Here is a 20,342-nt window from a genome sequence, read left to right as displayed (position 1 = left end):
ATTTCCCAGTAATCTGTTGCAAATAACTATTCTGAGCACAGAGCAATTATACAAAAATAAGGGATTTACAAAAACATAACATCTCCTAGTCTGGCCAAATATAAAGAGTTAAACTCTTCAAACATGAAGACAACCTTACTGACATTCACAATTTGCTTAACCTCCCGTGGCCCTTCAGATAAGACCTGAATTCTGCACATTCCCTCCCTGTACCTCCAGGGCAGATTCTAGAATTCGCTGGTGGCCTGCAGTACTACCCCATTTCTGTGAGTAGTGAATGACTGGGGGGAGGGGAATGCTCCTCAGCCCTGGCCCAGAGCAGTACACATCTGAAAGGAGAGGGACAACCTAGTGACTGGCGTCATTGCCAAGGGTAGTGACACGCAGCATAGCCACATGACAACAGCCCATACCACAGAGCATGTCAGAGAGTGCTATGCTTCTGCGCTCAGCATGTCCCAGCTACTTAGTCCTACCCGAAGCACAAAAGCACAGAATGGTTTCTCGACCCACCAAGTACAAGAAAATGGCTGGGCTCAAGTTCTAATCCAGAGATATTTCAACCTGAGAAGTGGGCCTCCTTATCAGCTGCTATACCCCGGGCTGAGTGCACCAGGAGTTCAGACCGATGTTCTTTCAAGTAAGAGGCCTTGTGCTCTGGCCCTCAGGTCTGTCCACACAGACGGTGATCTGTGAGGCAGCCAGAAAACCAATTCTGTGCAGCGATCATCGACGGCCTGCACAGTAGGTCCCTATCTGCCTTGCAGTCCACATACAGGGGTTCTCCTCAGGGCTCTTGCTCCTCAGTCTCTCCCTGGAATTCAAAGCCATTGTCCATCTCCTCCTCAATGTGAGAGCCAGGCCCTGGACAACGCTCTCCTGGTTCTCCCTTACCTGTCTGCTCAGGCATCCTCTTCCCTCCACTTTCTCCCACTGTTCTCCAGGAACAGGTCCCTAGCCCTATCTTCTTGCCTTTGGTGAGCCCACATGCCCTTGGCCTTTCTGCTATGTGAGCCATTTCTAAGGTGTATGTAACGATTGTTCCTTTCTTCCCAAGCTCCAGGTCAAAAACTCCAAGTGCCAACTGGATATTTCACATCTGAAGCGACATGTTTGAAGTTGAGCTCAGCCTCACTGGTTCGTTCACGGAGTGCCCCCTATGGGCCAAATAAGGATAGAACACTAAACAGGAGAGGGCAGACCCCTTACACTCTAGTGGAAATCATCCCAGGCAAATTTAAGTTGAAATTACTGTTTTTCAATAGCAACAGAGAGCATACCTCATACCCCATTCTTCCAACTGTCAGAAACAACCCCATCGCCTTTCCGTAACTTCCTCATTTTGCCATCAGCCAGGCACCTTTCAAACTGATGATGTCTCTGCAATGTCCTAGCCCTCAGCCTTGATGCATAATCGAACAGTAAGTTTCCCTCTCATAAAAAATGTCCTTGAGACCATCACCCACTGCCACTGCTATAATCCTAGTCCACGCTTTCATTCCCTAGTCTCAGGATCGAGCAGCTGGCTCTTCACCGGGTTCCACCCCTCTCAGTCACTCTTCTCTCTGATCGAGCTGCACCCCAGACAATCTGATGCACTGACTATTTAATCAGATCAAGAACTGCCAGGCCAAATATCACTGCCACACCAGGATAAAATTTTAACTTTCTGCCTAGTTCTTAAGGTTCTCTACAATCTGGCCCTCAAGCACCTTTGCAAACTTCTGGCTCCCACTCTCCAGCGTAAACCATCTACTCGGGCAAACCAGTCCACACAAAACCCATACACATTCCTATCTCCACCTCTGTTCCTGATTTCCTCCCAGGTGAAATTCCATCATCAAAGCCGGTGAAAAGTCCAGGCACCTCGCAAACATCCAATTCAAAGCGGACCTCACCACGAATCCTCCCACAGCCACTTCTCAAGAGCCAGCTTCCTCTTGTCTGGACTAACGCAGACAATTCTACTCATTGTCCCCCTTTTCCCACCAATTTGACTCTTATCATGAATTAATTTTTCCTCTATATCCATATCTCCCTTCAAGAACAGATGTTCATCGCTTCAGCAGCGAAGAGAACTCTGACTTAAACCATCCCACACCCCTAGCACAATGCCTCAAACATAAGCCATAAGAAGGAAAGGAAGCCACACAGTGACTACATAATGCAAAAGAACCAGTAGAAAGCTGGGGCCAACAACTCCTTGTGCCTTTGCTGCAGACCATGGGGTCAGCAACAGATATAGGTTCACTCCCTACTGCATGCGCAGCACTACGCTTGGGTCACACCACAGCCACGCCAATAAAAATGTACTGAATGATGGGGGCAACACTGACGGATTAGAGTGTCCAAATAAAGGAGCTCCTTTCACGACGCTTTTCCTGACTCCTTATGAGGGATCCCTCCCCGCTAACCCAACAGAACGTTGTTAATGTTCTTCTTAGGCTACTGAAGTCTACTTCTATTAAAACTATATTTGGGAGCGCCTGGGTGACTCAGTCAGTTGAGCGTCCAACTCTTGGTTTCGGCTCAGGTCAGGATTTCAGTGTCATGAGATAGAGCCCCATGTCAGGCTCGGTGCTCAGCAGAGAGTCTGCTTGGGATTCTCCCTCTCTCTCTGCCCATCCGACTCATGCTCATGCACGCACACACTCTCTCTCCCTTCCTCAAATAAATCTTAAAAAAACCCAAACCCTGTATTGGAAGTTTTCTTATCCATCACGTTAAGCTCACAAAGGAAAAGCCTGACTCTTACTTCATTCTCATCCCCAGAAACATCGGGGTGTGCTTTCCACATATTGTTCAACCAAAATTGGCCAGGTGATATGCAGGTCAAGTGAAGTACAGAGCTCAGATTTACAAAGCGGGGCAAACAGGGGAGGGGCGGGAGAGGTGGTCAACCCTTGCTTTGAAAACATTCCACCCTCATTTGATTTTGAAGGAGCCCAGAATGAGTTACAGGCAAGTCTCTTCTCTTATTACAGATCAGTACAAGGAACCAAATGTCCATTACTCTAACCCAGCAGATTATGCTCCCTCTTGAACAAGATGACCCAATAAAACACTCACTAAAAGTCCGTAACCTTAAATGCTGTGTGTAAGCAATGACTGTTTTGCCACAAAAAGATAACTCAAATTGTTATCTGGTGAGAAATAAATATTAGTATGTTGGCTTATATTAAAATTCCCATAAAGTAATTAGTATTTCATTAATACGCAGCCCATTAATCTGCAAACCTCTAAGCAACTGAAATGTTGTCCAATTAACAGATTTCTTTAATAATTGATTACCTTATAGTCACTGGCCCTAAAATTGCCTTAGATAAATTACACTTATCAAATAACATTTGATACATGACCATTAAGTGACTCTGAGCTTCTCTCTCTCCTACATAGAGCAATGTGATGAGATCTGAAGTTCAAGTACCCTTGCTTTTCCCAGAGAAGACTGTTCTGTGGTCTAACAGTGTCACCCAGTGGTAGCAGGCACAGTTTGTGTTCAGAGCAACTGTTGTTTTTAAAAAGAAGCATCTATCACATGTGTTTACTGAAAGGGAAAAAAGAAAGCCACTTTTCTGAATTGCACAAAGAAAACTAGTATGTGTAAATTCTGGAAAACACGGGGCTGGTACAAGAAAAGAGCCACCCTATAGCCAAGGTGACTTTGAAGCCCTTGGGCAGCATACGAGAGTGTAGAGATCTGAAGACAGGCATAGGTGAAGCTCCTGCGACTCAGGGGTAGTGCAGGTTTTACTTTCAATCAGCTCAGTGTCCAAGGGCTGAGCCACAGGACCACAGTCACCCCTGCCATGTGCTTTATTGTCTACCATTCGGCCACTTCAGTTCTCCACAGCTTAGATCTTCCAGAACAAGGAGAGAATAACCAGTCGATTCTGTTCCAGGGTTGACGATCTGATTTTAAAAACTTATGAGGTGAAGTTTAATTGAAAATAATAAATTATTTAACTTCCTTATCTGTAAAAAGAGAAGGCTGGACCAGATGACCCTTGAGATTCCTTACTAGTTCTAACATTCTGATAATACAGAAGAGTCCAGCTAGATAAGCTCTCAACCACAGGGGCTTATAGCCAAGAGCTGCAGAGCTTGGCCCCAACATTATAGCCAGATGGACCAGAGGAAGGTGCTCCTCTGATATTCCACACATACCCCACCTTGCCTCTACTTCAACTCACCCCTGTTCCCAAGAACCAGGGACTTCTCCAGATGAAATCTACAGTGAGTAGGTTTTCTGGTAGTGATACTGAATTTCCACAAATGCAGCCCCCTTCACTCCAAGTCCCCCTTAAAGAGTCTCAACTGCGTGGCTGAGAGCTAGAGACGTGCACCTGGGAATGGAGCATGGACCAGATTTTATTAAACCAAAATTCCAAATCCAGGGGAGCTCCTAGATATCATAGTGAAGAAACACATGTATACCATATAGGGTAAATAAAAAAATATTTATTCCTCTTTGCATAAAGTCTCCTATATCAAGTATATATTGTACCATAATTGAATAAATTCATCAGAATCCTAAAAACTACCCGAGAATCATGCCACATTTCACCCTATTACTCCCCACTTAGTTTCTCTTTATACATCTTTGTCTTCTTTAAAAATCCGTAGATATTCTTCTTGCTTATTCCCACCAAATCCCAAATACCTATAAGTTTTATGAAGTTAATGACAGTTTTTTCTCCTCATTCCCTTACATTTAGAAAATCAGTATCTACTCTCATGGGCCACTTGTCAGAAGATAAATTTTTGCTGCATCCTTTCTGAAGCATTTGCTAGCAGTCTGTGGCAAAAAGCTTTAACGTGTACACACCCTGGAACATAGTAATTTCACTTCTAGGAATTTACTCCAAGATGATAATCAGAGATGCAGACAAGAATGAGAACATCTGTCTACAATCTATGATAATGGAAAAAAAAGGAAACCACTTAAATATCTAATACTGGATTACAATGCAGCTTAAATATCACATTTTTAAACAATAAAAAGGGAAATATTCACCATATATCAAATAGGAGAAAAATATCAGGTTCCAAAATAGTATGCCCCCTATTTTCTAGTATGTGCATCTGCATGTACAAAAGCTATTCAAAACGTCATGGAAGGCCCAGCTGCATGAGCACCACCAGGGAACTTGCTAAAAGCAAATGCCCAGGAGGAGAGCTACTGAATCAGAACTGCTGGGGGCAGGTCCAGTGGTCTGTTTTCATGCTCACTGTGTGCCACACCTTTGAGGTAAGATACTGAAATTCACCCTATCAGAGGGACAGAGACACTGAGGCCCAGAGAAGCTGGGTAATTCGCCTAAGGCTAAAAGGCAAATAAGTGGGCAGCATCACCCAGCTAGCTCCAGAGTCCACGCTCTTCACCACTTTGCTCTAGAGCCTCTCCAGATGAACTCGTGTTTGGAAGTACGCTCCAGGGTCTTTCCCTTATATGAACAGCATGATGCATCCCACCTATTGGTTTGTCTTCTTCATTGTGTTTTAGCACTTCTGTTGCAAAACTACTGACTGGGGGGGGGGGGGTTGGCACTATCACTGGCACACCATTGACATACCTCTTGGTGAGCACCTGCTTGACATCTTTGAAGGCTACAAAAAGATCTGTAGATTTAAGTGCACATCAAACACCAGTCCACATTGGCAGAAACATTCTCAATGCCCACGAGCGATAGACACCACGAGCCATGATACCGACTAAACACAGAAGGCCTGTCTACTGGCAGCTAAGATGAAGCGGTCATGTGGCAGTCCGACACACGCACTTTACAAACCACCTGGCTTACCATTTTTGAAATGATGTAACTTGTAATCAATTTTTTACTCTTCCGGTTTCTACATTATTTCAAAATCTGCACATAACATATTTTTATACTATACTACTTTATATTCACAAAATTCAATTTTGAAAAATAATGCTACCAGATTTTATTCCCAAACTGCAAGTTCCTAAGAGGCCTCCCTCAGCACTTCTATTGTATGTTATTTTCTAGGAAGAAACACCTCAGTCATTCATGTCAGGAAACTACAAAGGGGGTGGCACGGGGGTGGCTGATTTAGGCCTCATCACTCCTCAGAGGAAGGAAACTGCACAGACTACAAAAAATACCCAGCTGGACGAGCTGTCAAAGTGCTCAAACAGTCCTGTCTTCAGGAGCTGAATAATAATTTCATAAAACTTATGACTTGGCCCAACTAACCAACCGAATATTTTCAGAAGAGAAGGCTATCTTTAAAAGGACTTAGGGAGAGAAACTTTAAAAGAGCGTAGAGGCCATTTGTTCAACTTCCTTGTTATTACAGATGAGGAAACTGAGGCCCAGGAAAATGAAATGGCTTGGCTAAGTTCACTTGGCTAAGAAAGGGACACTGCCTGGACTAGCACCAATATCTGACTGGTCCCCACTGTGGCGTTCCACACTGGCTCTCTCACTTCTCTCACTTCTGATGACGATACTGAATTTTCTCTGTTGATTTTCTACATTTTCTACTCATTTGGCACAATCTCTAGCACCGCCATTAACATCATCTCTTGATCAATAACTGGATAGCATCTTTCAAGATGCTAATATGTTTAAATTTGAAGTATACTTTAATAACAGCACCACACTCTATCTCCTTCTATATCCTGCCAAATTCCAGAAGAGCACAAATTCATTTTGAGGATTTAAAAAAAAAAAAAAAAAAGCTTCTCAAGGTAGGAGAAAACTATCAACTTGACCTTAAAAAAAAAGTTTTAGTTATTTAAGTAATCTCTACACCCAACATGGGGCTCAAACTCACGACCCTGAGATCAAGTGTCACACACTCTTCCGAGCCAGCCAGGCGCCCCTGCCCTTTAAAGAAAAAACAAAAACAAAAACAATAACAAAAACAAAAACAAAACGTGAGATATTAGCACTAAACAACTACAATGTTAAAAAACAAACAAAAAAAACAAAAAACCCCACCAAAAACCAATGACTGCACAGACACAGTGACTTCAGACACCCCCATTTGACTCCCCATTTACCATTTCATCCCTCTGGTAAATCCTACCCCTCCTCAAGCATCAGGATTCAGGATAAAATTAAATTAAAAAACTACTGGAAAAGTGAAAATCAGCCCTACTGACAACTACAAAAGACCAACCTTACAAGCCATCCCCAATATTGCCACTGGAACATAAAGAATGCTCAGAATGGGACACAGATGAGCCCACAATGCCCTCAGAACAAGACGTCCCTCTGATCTAACAGGTGCGACTGCTACCTTTTTACTAAGTGATAGCCCTAACCCCACATTCATCTCCTGCCTCCTAGATAAATACTGTTAATATACCCCAGCACTGAACTGTGCCTGCTTCCTGCCCACATCCAACCCAGGTCTGGCCGCATTACCCCAATCCCTTCAAAACACCCAGCTCAAGCACAATTCAAACTCGGCTTTCCAAGAGAATTTCAACCTTCTGGGATATGTTCACCTACCACAGCGAAGCTAAATGAACCACACTTGGGTTTGACTACACCTGTTCCTGGTGGTGGCTGGCTGATAGGATTCAACACACTTTTGTCTTAATAACTTACCAGTAACATGTGGTAAAGTAGCAAGAACTTCAAATAAAATGCCCACAAACTGACATCACTTTTCTGGGTCGGCTTCCATACTGATAAAATAACAGCCAGTAATGCTATCATTTTCATCTCAAATCTGCTAAATTTCAGCCATATTGTGTGTCAAACAGATTTGTTTCTATGGAAGAACGTGCTCTGGCTTCCACTCACTCAACTTACCCTTTCACTGATATAGTTTGTCTGGAAAATCTGATTTTTCACTCTCAAAAAAAAAAAGTGGGGGGTAGAACTTCATGCCAAAAACAATGGTTACAATTATGTGTATTTTCTGAGCGGTTAAAATGTTTCATAATTATAAGAATAGAAGTTGACTTTTATTTGATTTCTGCTTCCGCAATAAAAATGGGGCTATGTCTCCGTCTGGGTCTTCAGAGGACTGTCTGGCTCTAACTAAACCCCAGAGAGTAGCTATTTACACAGCCCAGGTACTTTTAATTAAAGTCTGTTTTCCCACTTACTTCTCTTCAGGTTACCTCACGGGCTTTCTACGAACAGCAGCATTAGCCTGTCTTGTTTTGGAAGACACTAAAACCAAGACGGGACTATTAAGCCCACTGTGGCCAGCAAGACCAGAGCCAAGCACCTTCTTTCGTGTACTTGAACATTCGCCACGTGCCTCCTACGGGTGAGCCTAGGCTGAGGCCCTAGAGATCCAGAGACGAGACGCGGTCCCTGACGCCCGGAGCTCACAGCTGGCGGACAAGACACGTACACACAGTCAACACAGGGAGGGGGAGCAGTACAGGCAAGTCTCAGAGACGGGTTCCTCTCAAGACTACCCCCCTCCGACTCAAGGTTCTCTTTGTGGACTACACACATCAGTGAGGACGCTCTGGGACGCACGTGACGGCACCTGACTAGACGCAGCTGAAACCACAGGGGCTCGTTTTTAACTCACACAAGAACCTGGCGTCAGATCTTCCAGGGCTGCTTCAGAGCTCAGTGGTGTTACCAGGGACTTCGGCTCTTGCTGTTGCGTCCTGCCTTAGCAGCCCCATACAGCAGCTCCCAGAGGAAAGGCAACTGCGTACGCCTTCCCCCTCTAAGAAGTCTCTCCCTCTGGGGGAAGTCATTCCCAGAAGCCCCCGCGGTGGGGGGGGGGGCTGCTTGCATCTGATTGGCCAGAACGATGTCATGTGATCACCAGAGACACAAAGGAAGCTGGGAAAATGGGAACAGGCATTTCAGCAGCGAGGAGCCGAGAGCAGGGGCTGTTGGGTAGACAGTCAATTCTGTCACTTCTGTTACACACAGACTTATGGGCTGAACGTGTTTCCCCCCCAAATTCATATGGTAAAGCCCTATCTCCCACAGTAATGGCACCTGGACGTAGGGCCTTTGTGAGGTGATTAGATGAGGCCATAGGTGAGACCCCCCACGTGAGATTCGTGTCCTTGCAACAGGAAGAGACACCAGAGCTCTCTCTTTACCCCACCATGTGAGGAGAGTGTGAAAGAAGGCAGCCATTTGCAAGCCAGGAAGAGAGTCCTCACCAGGAACCAAATCAGCCAGCACCCTGATGGTGGACTGCCAGCCTCTAGAACTGTGAGGGAGAAATGTCTATTGTTTAAGACCCCTAGACTGTAGGGCCTTCCAGGTGGCTCAGTCAGTTGGGCACAGACTCTTGATTTTGGCTCAGGTCATGATCTCAGGGTGGTGGGATTGAGCCCCGTGTGGAGACTGCTTGGGGTTCTCTCCCTCCCCTTCCTCCGCCCCTCCCCCTGCTCACCGTGGTCGTCTCAAAAAAAAAAAAAAAAAGGCACCAGACTATGGTATTTTGTTATGGCAGCCTGAGCTAAGATATATCCTCGATTCAACTGTCTTGAAAGGCACTCCAGACTCCTGACAAGAGGCTCGCTGGGCCCCTCTGGGTGAGGTCATTTAGCTACTTTGGACCTCGGCTCCAAAGCTGAAAGGGAAACCCCAGCAACAATAATTTCTTGGAAGTGTGTAGCCCTCAGGGCATCGGTAGTAAAAGCCACAACAAGCAACAAAGACAGGAGACTTTTTAATGGAAACGCTTTTATCCTTAGCTTTTCCATCTACACAAAACCTCCCTTTTCAAACGGGGGTGGGGGGGCAGTTTGGCAAGAGTTCAAATGTAAACACATTTGTAGTGGGTGTGAGCCCTGGAACAAGGGACTCAACTACTCTGGTAACTTTCTCTGCCTGAACTCTGCACATTAATTCAGATCCCTCTGGACGCCTATCATTCTAAGACACCAGACCTTGCTATTTCCCATAGCAGAGTCACAGGAAAACAAAACACAGTGTCCCCAGCTCCAGGAAGCATCTTACTTCCCACAAGCCATTACTTCAGTCACCCATCTCACAGGCACACCCAGTCTCCCGCAGGGCTACACCGAAGCCTTGACTATCTCTATGTACAGAGGGAAACTTTCAAAATGAGAATGGGGAAAAAAACAACAGCAACCTACTTGGCAAGCCAGGAACACAGGAAAGTGAACGCCTAAAAACAAGTAGCCCGCATTAGCAGACCTCAGGTGCCACAATGTCTAAAAAGTGTAATGGCCTTTATTCTTACTGGAATAGGAAGAAGGCTCACTGTTTTAGAAAATATTCAATATTTCAAAAATGCATATATTTCTGGAATAGAGGCCTTAGAGAAACACTCAATTTTAGTAGTGAGGAATCGATACGTAAGTCATAATCCTGATCCTATAGAAGTTGAGAGGTTTCATTCATTCTCATTCAAACAGGATGCTTTTAAGACCAATTTATAACTCCTGCAAGTCTCCTATTTACTTTGTAGCTTTCACCCTCAAGTTAGTTTTCTCTCAAAGTGAATCACTCCTTCTTCCCCCCATGCAAGTATGCAAAACTCAAACCAACTACCACTTTGTCTCAGGGCCTCAGTCACCAAGGATGAGGACTTGTGCCCCAAGTCCCAACATATCCTCCATCAGGCTCCTCATTCTGGCATTTCAATCAAATCTGTTACTCACCTGATAATACTACAGTCAAATGATGTTTTCCCCAATCTTGCCACTCCATCAAGCCACTTAAATCCTACAGCAGCAATAGTGATTAAGTAAAAGAACAGGGCAGGCTAGTAACAGTAAATGCTCTGCCCAACACTACTTCCATATAAAATGAAGAACTCTGCTTCTCTCTCCCCGCAGTTACCCAAGTTTTAAATGTTTTCATTTCTCTTGTTGCAAGAGGATTCATTACTCAAGAACTCAACATCCAGAAACTTCCCATCAACTCTAACTTCTCTCACAGCTCCTGTCAAAAAGTTCAGAACTTTAACAGTATCTGTTTTAAAATCCGCACAAATAGTAGCTACTGTAATTTAATTAAATGAAAAGGGCAAGGACGAATGACATGTCAACACATTCATAATGAAAATTGTCTTTTACTTACAGCTGGTTATAAAGGAAATCATTAATTGCTTCCAGAAAAACAATTATAAAATCATTCTATAACAAGAAACTACGGATGTACCATGATACTACTTCCCTTATGCCTTAAAAAAAAAAAAAAAGACTAATCTGAAAAGCTTAATAAGGATAGGACAGTTTTACCTACTTAGATTATTATTCAAAGTTAAATGCAGCTGAAGGGCGATGAAAAATGAGATTTCTTTTTTAAAAATTTCAAGGTAATTCAGGGGTCAAAGAACAAAACCTAGAAATAAATACTCTGTAGTTTGTAATCTTACAACTGTCAAATTGAACAAGATTCCAAGTATTTGAGAGCGAAATTTATCTCAGATTTAAAAATTCATTTTATAGTACAAAATCTACAAACACAATGGTGCATGTGACACAGTAATTAGGAAGGACACTAACAACTTTACTTTCCTAATTTCATCCGTGAATCTTCAGAATTGAAGTCCTAAGCCTTCTTTCTGCTTTATAAAATATTTTAGTTCTAGAAAAGATCCGTTACCATTCCGCAATTTCCTTATATCCGATAGCAATATACAAAAATCAATGTTAAGGGGCGCCTGGGTAGCGCAGTCGTTGAGCGTCTGCCTTTGGCTCAGGGCGTGATCCCGGCGTTCTGGGATCGAGCCCCACATCAGGCTCCTCCGCTATGAGCCTGCTTCTTCCTCTCCCACTCCCCCTGCTTGTGTTCCCTCTCTCGCTGGCTGTCTCTCTGTCAAATAAATAAATAAATCTTTTTAAAAAAAAATCAATGTTAAAGACGATTATAAGCACTTTCCTTCTGTGCACCATCGGACTTGCTCTGGAGTTGATAAACTCTAAAATACCTCCAATCAATGGCTTTCAAACTTCTGTCTGTGATCCTCTTTACACTCAGTGACCCGATAAACACCCTGCACTAAAATTAGCTAAAGCAGAAGTTTCCAGAAGCAATACACCATCTTTACTATATACACTCTGATATTTGCATTGTCTCATTTTTTTTGTAATGCTGGCTCTGACCCACTAAATTGATTTCATGACCCACTAATGGACACAGCTTGAGAAATCCTGCCCTGATTCATTTATTTAAACTTGCCACAGTAACTTAGCAGCACTCTAAAGACGAGAGAAGGCACCTGAAAACTTCCAGTGAAAATGTAAATTGGATAAGCTGCTGTATGCCAACTGTCATCATCCCTTCCAAATAGAAAACACTTAAAATCCATTACCTTTTAAAAGTTTTATTTGGGCTAGTATTGCTGATACTAAAGTCATCACCTCTCTTCCATCTAATCTTTAAACTATCCTTACTCCAGTCCCTAAAAAATAACCTCAAATCCTTCTAGCTGTGTGTGAATGAGTAAAGGAATACAAATTAAAGATTACCTAAGAGAATTCTGTTGATAGGTAAGTCTTTTTCCCTGCTTATTACAGAACGTGGGGAATGAGATGACCTAGCAAATATTGTATTTTCTCCCCTTCTTAAAATATTTTTATAGACTTATTTTTTTAAGATTTTATTTATTTGAGGGAGGGGAACACATGAGTGGGGTGAGGGACACAGAGAGAGGGAGAGGGAGAAGCAGACTCCCTGTTGAGCACAGGGCCTGACGTGGGGTTCGATCCCAGGACCCTGAGATCATGACCTGAGCCAAAGGCAGATGCTTCACCGACTGAGCCACCCAGGCACCCCTCCCCTTCTTAAAATATTTTTAAAAAGCAGTTTCCATAATTTCTGTATCCACAGATAAAATTATACAGTACATCAATATTTAAAACTAACTAGAATGGCATTTGCCTATTTTTAAAAAAATGACAGTATAACTCAGATAATGTTTCTTAATACCAAAATAATAATTCTATTTACATAATCTTTTAAGAAGCAGAACAAAAATTCCACCCAGGGAGCTAAGTCAACAATGAGTAAGAGGAAGGGCTCTAGTCCCAGGTACCTGGAACCAAACAAAGGCCATTTAGCCCCACCACACAGGAAACTGGGCAGAAAAATGTGAGGGAGAAATTAAAATTGATCTATTTTTCTTCCTGGTCAACAGAGATAAGGTAACAGTAAAGGTAGTATGGAACAATAGAGAAGCATAAGCTTTAGCGTCTAAGAAACTCAAACCCAGCTCTACCACACATTAACTGTCTGACCTTAGTTCAACAGTAAAAGCACTTAAAATAATCACTCAATAAATATTAGCTGTGGGTGGGGCACAGTCCTAAATGTGCACACCCACCAACTCACTGAATTTTCACAACACTCTGAGGTAGGTTCTGAGGACCAGAGAGAGCCTAGAAGCGTGTCCAGTTTCATACAATTAGTCATAAGAAGGCCAGAGTTCAAACACAGCCCAACGCATCCCACAACCTTTGCGGGGGGCTGCCTTCTGAGCCCTGGTTTCCTTATCTTTCCCTCTCAGGGTTGCTATGTGGATTAACACCTCCAGCCTGTCCGATAAGGACTCATCAGCACTGGGATCCAGTGACACAGCCGCCACCAGCACAGGGCATGGAGTGTCTCTGGTAGGCTGACTGCTGTTTAGAGTCACAAACTTCATCTTTTCTTCTTCTACCCTCTCACGGCCCCACCCCTCAAACACACCTCCCCGCGCACATACCTTTCACTGACCTAAGAAAATACCTACCCAAGGGAGAGCAATATAAGCCGTATCATGAGTATATTTACTGAAGGAAGGAAGGGAGGTATCTGATGTTTGTAAGACAGGGCAAAGTTGTCAGGCTTAATTCAAAGCCAAGACAATGACAGGCCCTGAGCCACAGAGGCTGGGACTCCGGGCAGCAGGAGTGTGCCGGAACAATCAACAGGGTTCTGCAAGGAAGGTCTCTACCACCAATAGAATGAAGGCAGGAGGGAGCCTCGGCTGGGTAATGCTGGAGTGGGACGGACGGGGCCAGTTGTGGCTTGGGGATCTGGCAGAAATTAGAGGGCAGGGCCTCAAATATGCCAGGAATTCTGCTGAGGGCAATAAACCACCTCACAATGCAAAGCAGGATTGCATTAACATCAGTTTTGGAAACAGGAAGTACCAGTACCAACTAGCTAATAAGTGTCGACAGAATTTTTCAAAATAGGGTTACATTCTCCCTTTCTTTCCTGTCCACATTAGTTGGCAAATGCCATCCCCTCCATTTCCTCACACACACAAAAAAGTGGGTAAACAGAGGCACTCACAGGCTGTTCAATGGACCTAACCAAAATACAGCAATCAAGTCAATTGAACCAAGTTGTTGAAAGACATGCCAGTAATACACCATCACCCAATTACTGAATCAGGCCATTTTTCAGAACAAATAGAGAGTAACTGTGTGAGTATGTATGCTCCTATGCTGTTAATGTCAGACTCAACTGTCTGTTGTAGCAACAGCAGACAACAAGGCTGCTCAGATTGGTAGTTAGCAATTTACCTCTTTGTTTAGCATTATACATCTATCACTTCTTATTATAAAAACCACCTTCCAAGTATTAAGATATCACTAGCTTGCCAAACCAAGGGGGAACACAACCAGTAAGTCTGACTTGGAAAAAAAGCACCGAGAAGCGTAAATGACATAAACTGAATTTATGAATGTTCAGAAAACAAGACATTGTTACTATAAAGCTATTTAATAATCTCAAGAGATACAATGTTTGTACATCAAAAACTAATGAAGTACTGTATGGTGACTAACATAAAAAAAGATACAATGTTTGCTTCTAGACTGGAAAAAAATTAACTATGAAACTAACTGCCAGATTAAATAGTATTATCTAACAAAAGTAGTTTACAAATACGTCTACTATTTTAATTAAATGAAGTACTGAATGACACTGTGAGCTTAAAATCATTAATGTCACTCCTACAGAAGTTATCATTTATGCCTGATTATAAAATAAATGCACAAAGTATCCTAGACTTTATTTTTGTCTTTAACATAGTTATGTTGCTTTTCATGCATGTTTTAAAATAAATTTTATTTACCTCATTAGTAAGAAACAAATTTTGTTTTCTCTTAAAATGGTTCACTGCAGAGATAGAAAGATTCGACTCTGTGACTTGGGATAACTGGACATTATTTCCTCTTTACATCTGTTACTGACCCTTTCCTTTACAATTAACTAAACACACTTTGTCAGGGGGCACAGGCCCAAGCCTCAGAAATGCCAGGTCCTATTCCCAAAGCTGTCACCCCACAGGCTCTGCACATTCAGAAAATGGCCATGCCCCTTGGGATCAGTTTCCTCACCTGTGAGCCCCAAACCAGGAGATCAGAGATTCTCACTAGTCAGGACAGTCTGATCTAAACCTGAGACTCCCTTACACACACACACACACACACACACACACACTGCACTGGGCAACATAGGCTCCATGACACAGGTCTTTCAAAGCCACACACACTCCCCCATCCCCCAAAAATGGGAAACGTGAGAAATCTGCTCTTTACCTATCTGCAGCTATTATACAATTAATAGGGTGACCCTTAAAATATCTATGACCCATAAGGAATGGATATTAAAGCTTGAGTATGAAATGCAGCCCCTCACTGCTACCTTGGGGCTTTCAACAGTCAGAGGCGATCAGGCGGCAAGAAAAAGCAAATTGCAGTAACAGAGCATTAGGTTCCTTTCTCCATACTCAATGCAAACAAACAACAACAAAACACTATTTGATTAATAACAATTCCTTAAAATGGCCTTCCTATGTGTCATCAGAACTGACTGATTTGAAAGTCGGTAATTTGATATCGGAGACCTACAATCAAGGAGTCCCTGATGACTCCTCCCCAAGCACAGATCTACCAGCGCTGATGACAGTTTCTGCATTGTTCCTAGCTCAGCCAGGATGCTGGGACTGAAGAAGGAAATACACCAGTCAGCGCGCAGCATGCCAGATACCAGCCCAGTCACAATATTCTTCTCTGCCACGGCCCTGACTCAGAGAGTTCTGCTCTCGACACAACAAAGCCAAAGCCGTACAGAACCTCCAGCTTGATTAGCAACCCACTGTGTGTCCTTCTCGACGGGACTCTGCAGGCTGTGTCTGGGCCACAGGCACCAGCCTGGCTTCCCTGGCTGCAAGGCAATTTCAGGGTAAAATCTGAGAAGGCCACTCTGGCCCTGCCACTTCGCAGACATACCCAGGTACCAACAGTTCCGTGGCTAAAAAAAAGGCAGGACCGACATTTTCATTATTAAAAAGACAAACGTCAAAGCAGGACACCTGCACTAAGAATGGACTTTCTTCCCAGGCGATTATCTTAAAATGTAAATTAGGTCACGTCCCTGGCACAATAGCTTCTCTGAACCCCCGGAGGCAGCCCTCACTCCCTACCTGACCAGAACAGGGCCTACTCCCCACACGCCAGTCTCTCCCCTCCCCTTGATCCCTGCACTCCACCCACACTGGCCATCCTGCATTTCTCACCTGGCTGAGTCTTCGCACTTCCCCTACCCCAGAGCACTCCCTCCCAAGCCCCCCCAACCTCTCTCTACAATGGCTCATCCTCGCCCTTTTCACCTCTACCCAGAGGTCACCTTTCCAGAGCACCCCATCGAACCAGGGTCCCTCTACCGTCAGTCTCTGTCCTGAGCTTGCGTCCCACTCTCACAATCTGGAACTCTTTATTTATTTCTGGATACATGCCATTCAATCATCTCCCCTCTAGATACGGAGCTACCTGAGGGCCTGGGCCCTTTCTCTTGTATACCTCTCTATCTCCAGGGCTTAGAATATACTAAATGCTCAATTATCATTTGTTAAAGCAATTCAATATCTCAATAAATTTTGCATGGAGAAGAGATGCAGCCCATAAACATTTGTATTTGTCCTAAATCGGTCATGGTGCCAAAAAAACCCAAACATTTATTCATTGGTATTGGGCTAAATTAATTTCTACACTATTTCTCCCTACTAAATACCCACTCTTGGTTGGGTCTGTGCTCTACTGCAATCTCCTGATTAAAATGGCATTAAAAAAATCAGTTGGAATTTGTAATAGAAACTATATTATCAGTGATGGTTGGCTCTCAGGTAATCCATAGAAATACTCCTCCTCCTACTAGTAAGTGAGCACTGAATAAATGTTCCAGGCACCGATCAAACACTGTGTTTCATCTCATGTAACCTCCAAGACAGTTCCACGAGAGGTCTTCTCCTGCCTACTGACCAAGCAGGAGCTGATGCATAGCTCCTTAGCAACCAGCTCAAGGTCATGCAGCAGGAAGAGGTGGGTCAGCCGGGTGGGGTGCTGCTGGCACTTGGCCTCCTCACTACTGCCCCATCTTCTGTCCCTCCTAGAGTAGTCCACTCCTAGGGGAAAGAGAGACAAGGTAGAGCTGTCTCTTCTTGTTTGGGAACCATGCCATTATTTGTTAAGTTTTTAGGGGAAAAAAGACAATTCATCTTTTGACCCACCCGGCTTCAGTCCAGCTAATTCCATCCTAATTCCTCCAGCCTGCCTTCCCTGTTCCCAGGGCCTCCTACTTCCCTGAACCTCCCTGATATGCATCTCTATGCTTTGGAATTCATCACACAGTCCATAACTACTTTCTGCCCCAGCCTGTGCACGCGTAAGCGTGTTAAGCACACAATTACATGCACACAAGCAAATCCCTTTCCAAACTCCAATTTGCTCTCTCTAGCTCTTTCAGTCAGAAGGTAAATAAGTCACCTAAACTATTCCATCCATAAGAAGAGGTAAATAACTCCTTGACCTTCCTAGAGATGCTAAAATGCATAACATAAAAGATCATTTGTTCACAAAGTAGTTTGAATTATTACACAGCCTGAAAATGACCAAAATTAGGTGGAAATTTCAAGAAGTATCCAGGATGATAATGAAATCAAGCTGGCCAACCAGCAATCACTCACCTGATTGTGATTTTCCTATCTATCGTCCTCCGTTTCTGAACCCAGGGTCCAAGCTGCTCACAGCTGTACTTCTGGGGAGAGCACAGGGAGGATTGGAAAACTGGGCTACGGGAGGGGCCCTGAGCAGGGAGATGCTAAATCCAGTGTTTGCAGCTGGAGACCACCTACACTTCGGTGCTGAATTTTTAAAAACACTTCAACACCTTAATAATATGTTCTGCCAGGTATAATAAAAGTGTGCCCAAGGAGCTTGAATTCTTAAGCTGCCAAGAGCTAAATGTGAAAGGAAGCCCAAAGTAGCAGATGAAGATGTAGGGGGGGGAAATCCCTTCAACTACTGAGTTGTACGGCTCTAACTAAAGAGCAGCAAAAGAACCCACCCCCAACAGGACATGCTGACGTTGCTTATTTACATGTGAACCTCCGTTTTCCTTCAAACACTGCGCAGCTGTGGTTTACGACCCGGGCTTGCACATCAGAACCACCCATGGAACTTCAGAACACAATAGCAGTGCCCAGCTCCAGCAGAGAACCACGGAAGGAGAATCAACCATGGTCAGCCACACCTCCGACAGGGTCTGGGCCACAACATGTAGAGAGGGAAGGCTGGTCAGGACTGGAAGAACCAATGAGTCCGCATGTCTCCTCTCCCTCCATCTCCAAGACCAACCACCTGAACCAACCAACCATCCATCCACCCTTCCCTGAGCACCTCTTGTGCCAGCACTGAGTGCCACAGACACATGGCAGACCACGTGGCAGCCCCGCCCTCAAGGAGCTTCCCACGGGCGAGATTTAAGTGACCCTATTTTTAAAAAGGTGGGGGGGCAGCTAAAAAGATCCCCCCAGCCGTTTCCATCAGTCTTACTGAACTCAAGTCCTTTCAGCCCCCAGCTTCTCTTTCAGTCCTCAGCAAAGTGTCGCATTGTGTAGCACTTCGGCCGGCAGACCAGGCACCACCCACCGCATTGCTCTACTCAACGGCTAATCACACACTATTTTCTCAGTGCCCCTGATGCGCCCCACATCCTCAGACAGGGTGACTGGAATGTTCCAAAGTCAAGTTTGTCCCATCAACATTCTGGGTCTCCCATTTTCTCTTTTTTCCATTGCCTGTCCTAGGCTTGGGGGATATAAAAGATTTAAAGGACTCCCTTTTAAGAGGGTTTAGTCTTTTTGTAAAAACTAAACCAAGATACATAATATATTTACATCACATACCGGTCCGGAAGTAAACTGTATAGGAGGAGAAACAGAGACTAGTCACAGTGTGCGCACTCCACTGAGACAAGCCCTGAAAGAAGGGTTTGGCCAGGCAGACTCAGCAATGACCACGCAGGATATTTTAAGGGGCACCAAGAGCCCAGACAGGACAGAAATAATGGAGACACCAGCCTGACTGAATCCAGGAGGACTCATCAGGTACGTGGCAGGGAAGAAGGCTAACTAGGGAGGAGGAACAGCTCAACACGGGGCTCTGCATCCAGATGTGGTTTACTTAGGACACGGTAAGACAGGTGTGGCATGACGCCGAGAAAGAGTAAGGCACAGATGGAAACTGTTTGAGGCACACTGAGAAAACAGCTGTCATTAACTCTGACTCAGCCTATAACAAATATCTGACACACCAGTATTTTCAACAAGAACCTCATCAAAGTGGGTGCATAACACTCCCATTCCTACCATTAAAAAATCAGGTCGAAGTATGCCAAAGCCCAAATATTTACAAATTAGAAAATCAAAAATGCTTCCCACCAACCTCCTGGGTTTTTTCATGCTCCATTTTCACCATCTGCAGAGCACGCTGGGGTTCTGGGAGCCACGGACAGACACAAGCATAAACAAACAACTATCTGGCCGTCCATGTGCAATTTTGTTCTGTAACACATGACCATCAACTGTTTGTCAGGCACGGTGTTTGGCCCAGCTTGAATCACGGTATAACACAGCAAGCCTTTCATTCCCTGTCTTTCAAAGGAGGTATGACACCTGGAAACAAATACAGTCTGTTCACAGCAGCCCACAACACAGAAGCTGCTGAGTTCATTCTTCTGTAAATTCATCAAGTATTTCTTTCATGTCTATTAAAAGCCAGACACTATTCCAAACGGTATGGAAGTAGCAGCAAAGGAAACGAAGCCCCTGCCCTGATGAAGCCTACATGGGGGCTGGGGGCCAGGCAGTGGGAAAATAGAAAGGTACCTATTTATCAGACAGGAAGTGAGTACTAGGGAAAACACACACAGGTAAGGAAGTAGGCGGTGCTAGTTTGGGTATTCAGAGAAGACTGCATCAAGGAAAGAGCAGACATCTGAGTGGTATTTGAGCGAAGAGCTGAATGAAGTGAGGGAGCCAACAAGGCTACTACATGGGGAAAGAGTTCCACGCCAGGCAGAGCCACAGGCAGGTGCAAAAGCTGAGACCAGACAGCCAGGAGGGAC

General features: G+C 44.2%; 1 protein-coding gene across 5 annotated transcripts in view; it reads right to left on the bottom strand.

Annotated features, from left to right (window-relative positions):
• FAM107B (family with sequence similarity 107 member B) overlaps nt 1-20,342 on the bottom strand; it is a 234,706-nt gene that overhangs the window by 21,027 nt on the left and 193,337 nt on the right. Inside the window, exon 1 of one of the 5 annotated variants that reach the window (XM_040645387.1) lies at nt 17,902-18,199. The exons of 2 other annotated variants lie outside the window; for them this stretch is intronic. Coding sequence is in view for 1 of the 3 variants with exons in the window: in XM_008692012.2 (XP_008690234.1) it covers nt 10,598-10,646 (49 nt within the window). In the remaining 2 variants the exon portion in view is untranslated. Of the gene's footprint in view, nt 1-8,529; nt 8,695-10,597; nt 10,751-17,901; nt 18,200-20,342 lie in introns of those variants that run through there. 2 more of the 5 variants (XM_008692012.2, XM_008692014.2) reach the window with 2 other exon arrangements.

Source organism: Ursus maritimus, unplaced genomic scaffold (assembly GCF_017311325.1).
Source record: "Ursus maritimus isolate PB19 unplaced genomic scaffold, ASM1731132v1 scaffold_31, whole genome shotgun sequence".
Taxonomy (NCBI): Eukaryota; Metazoa; Chordata; class Mammalia; order Carnivora; family Ursidae; genus Ursus; species Ursus maritimus.
This window is presented reverse-complemented; position numbering and strand designations above follow the sequence as displayed.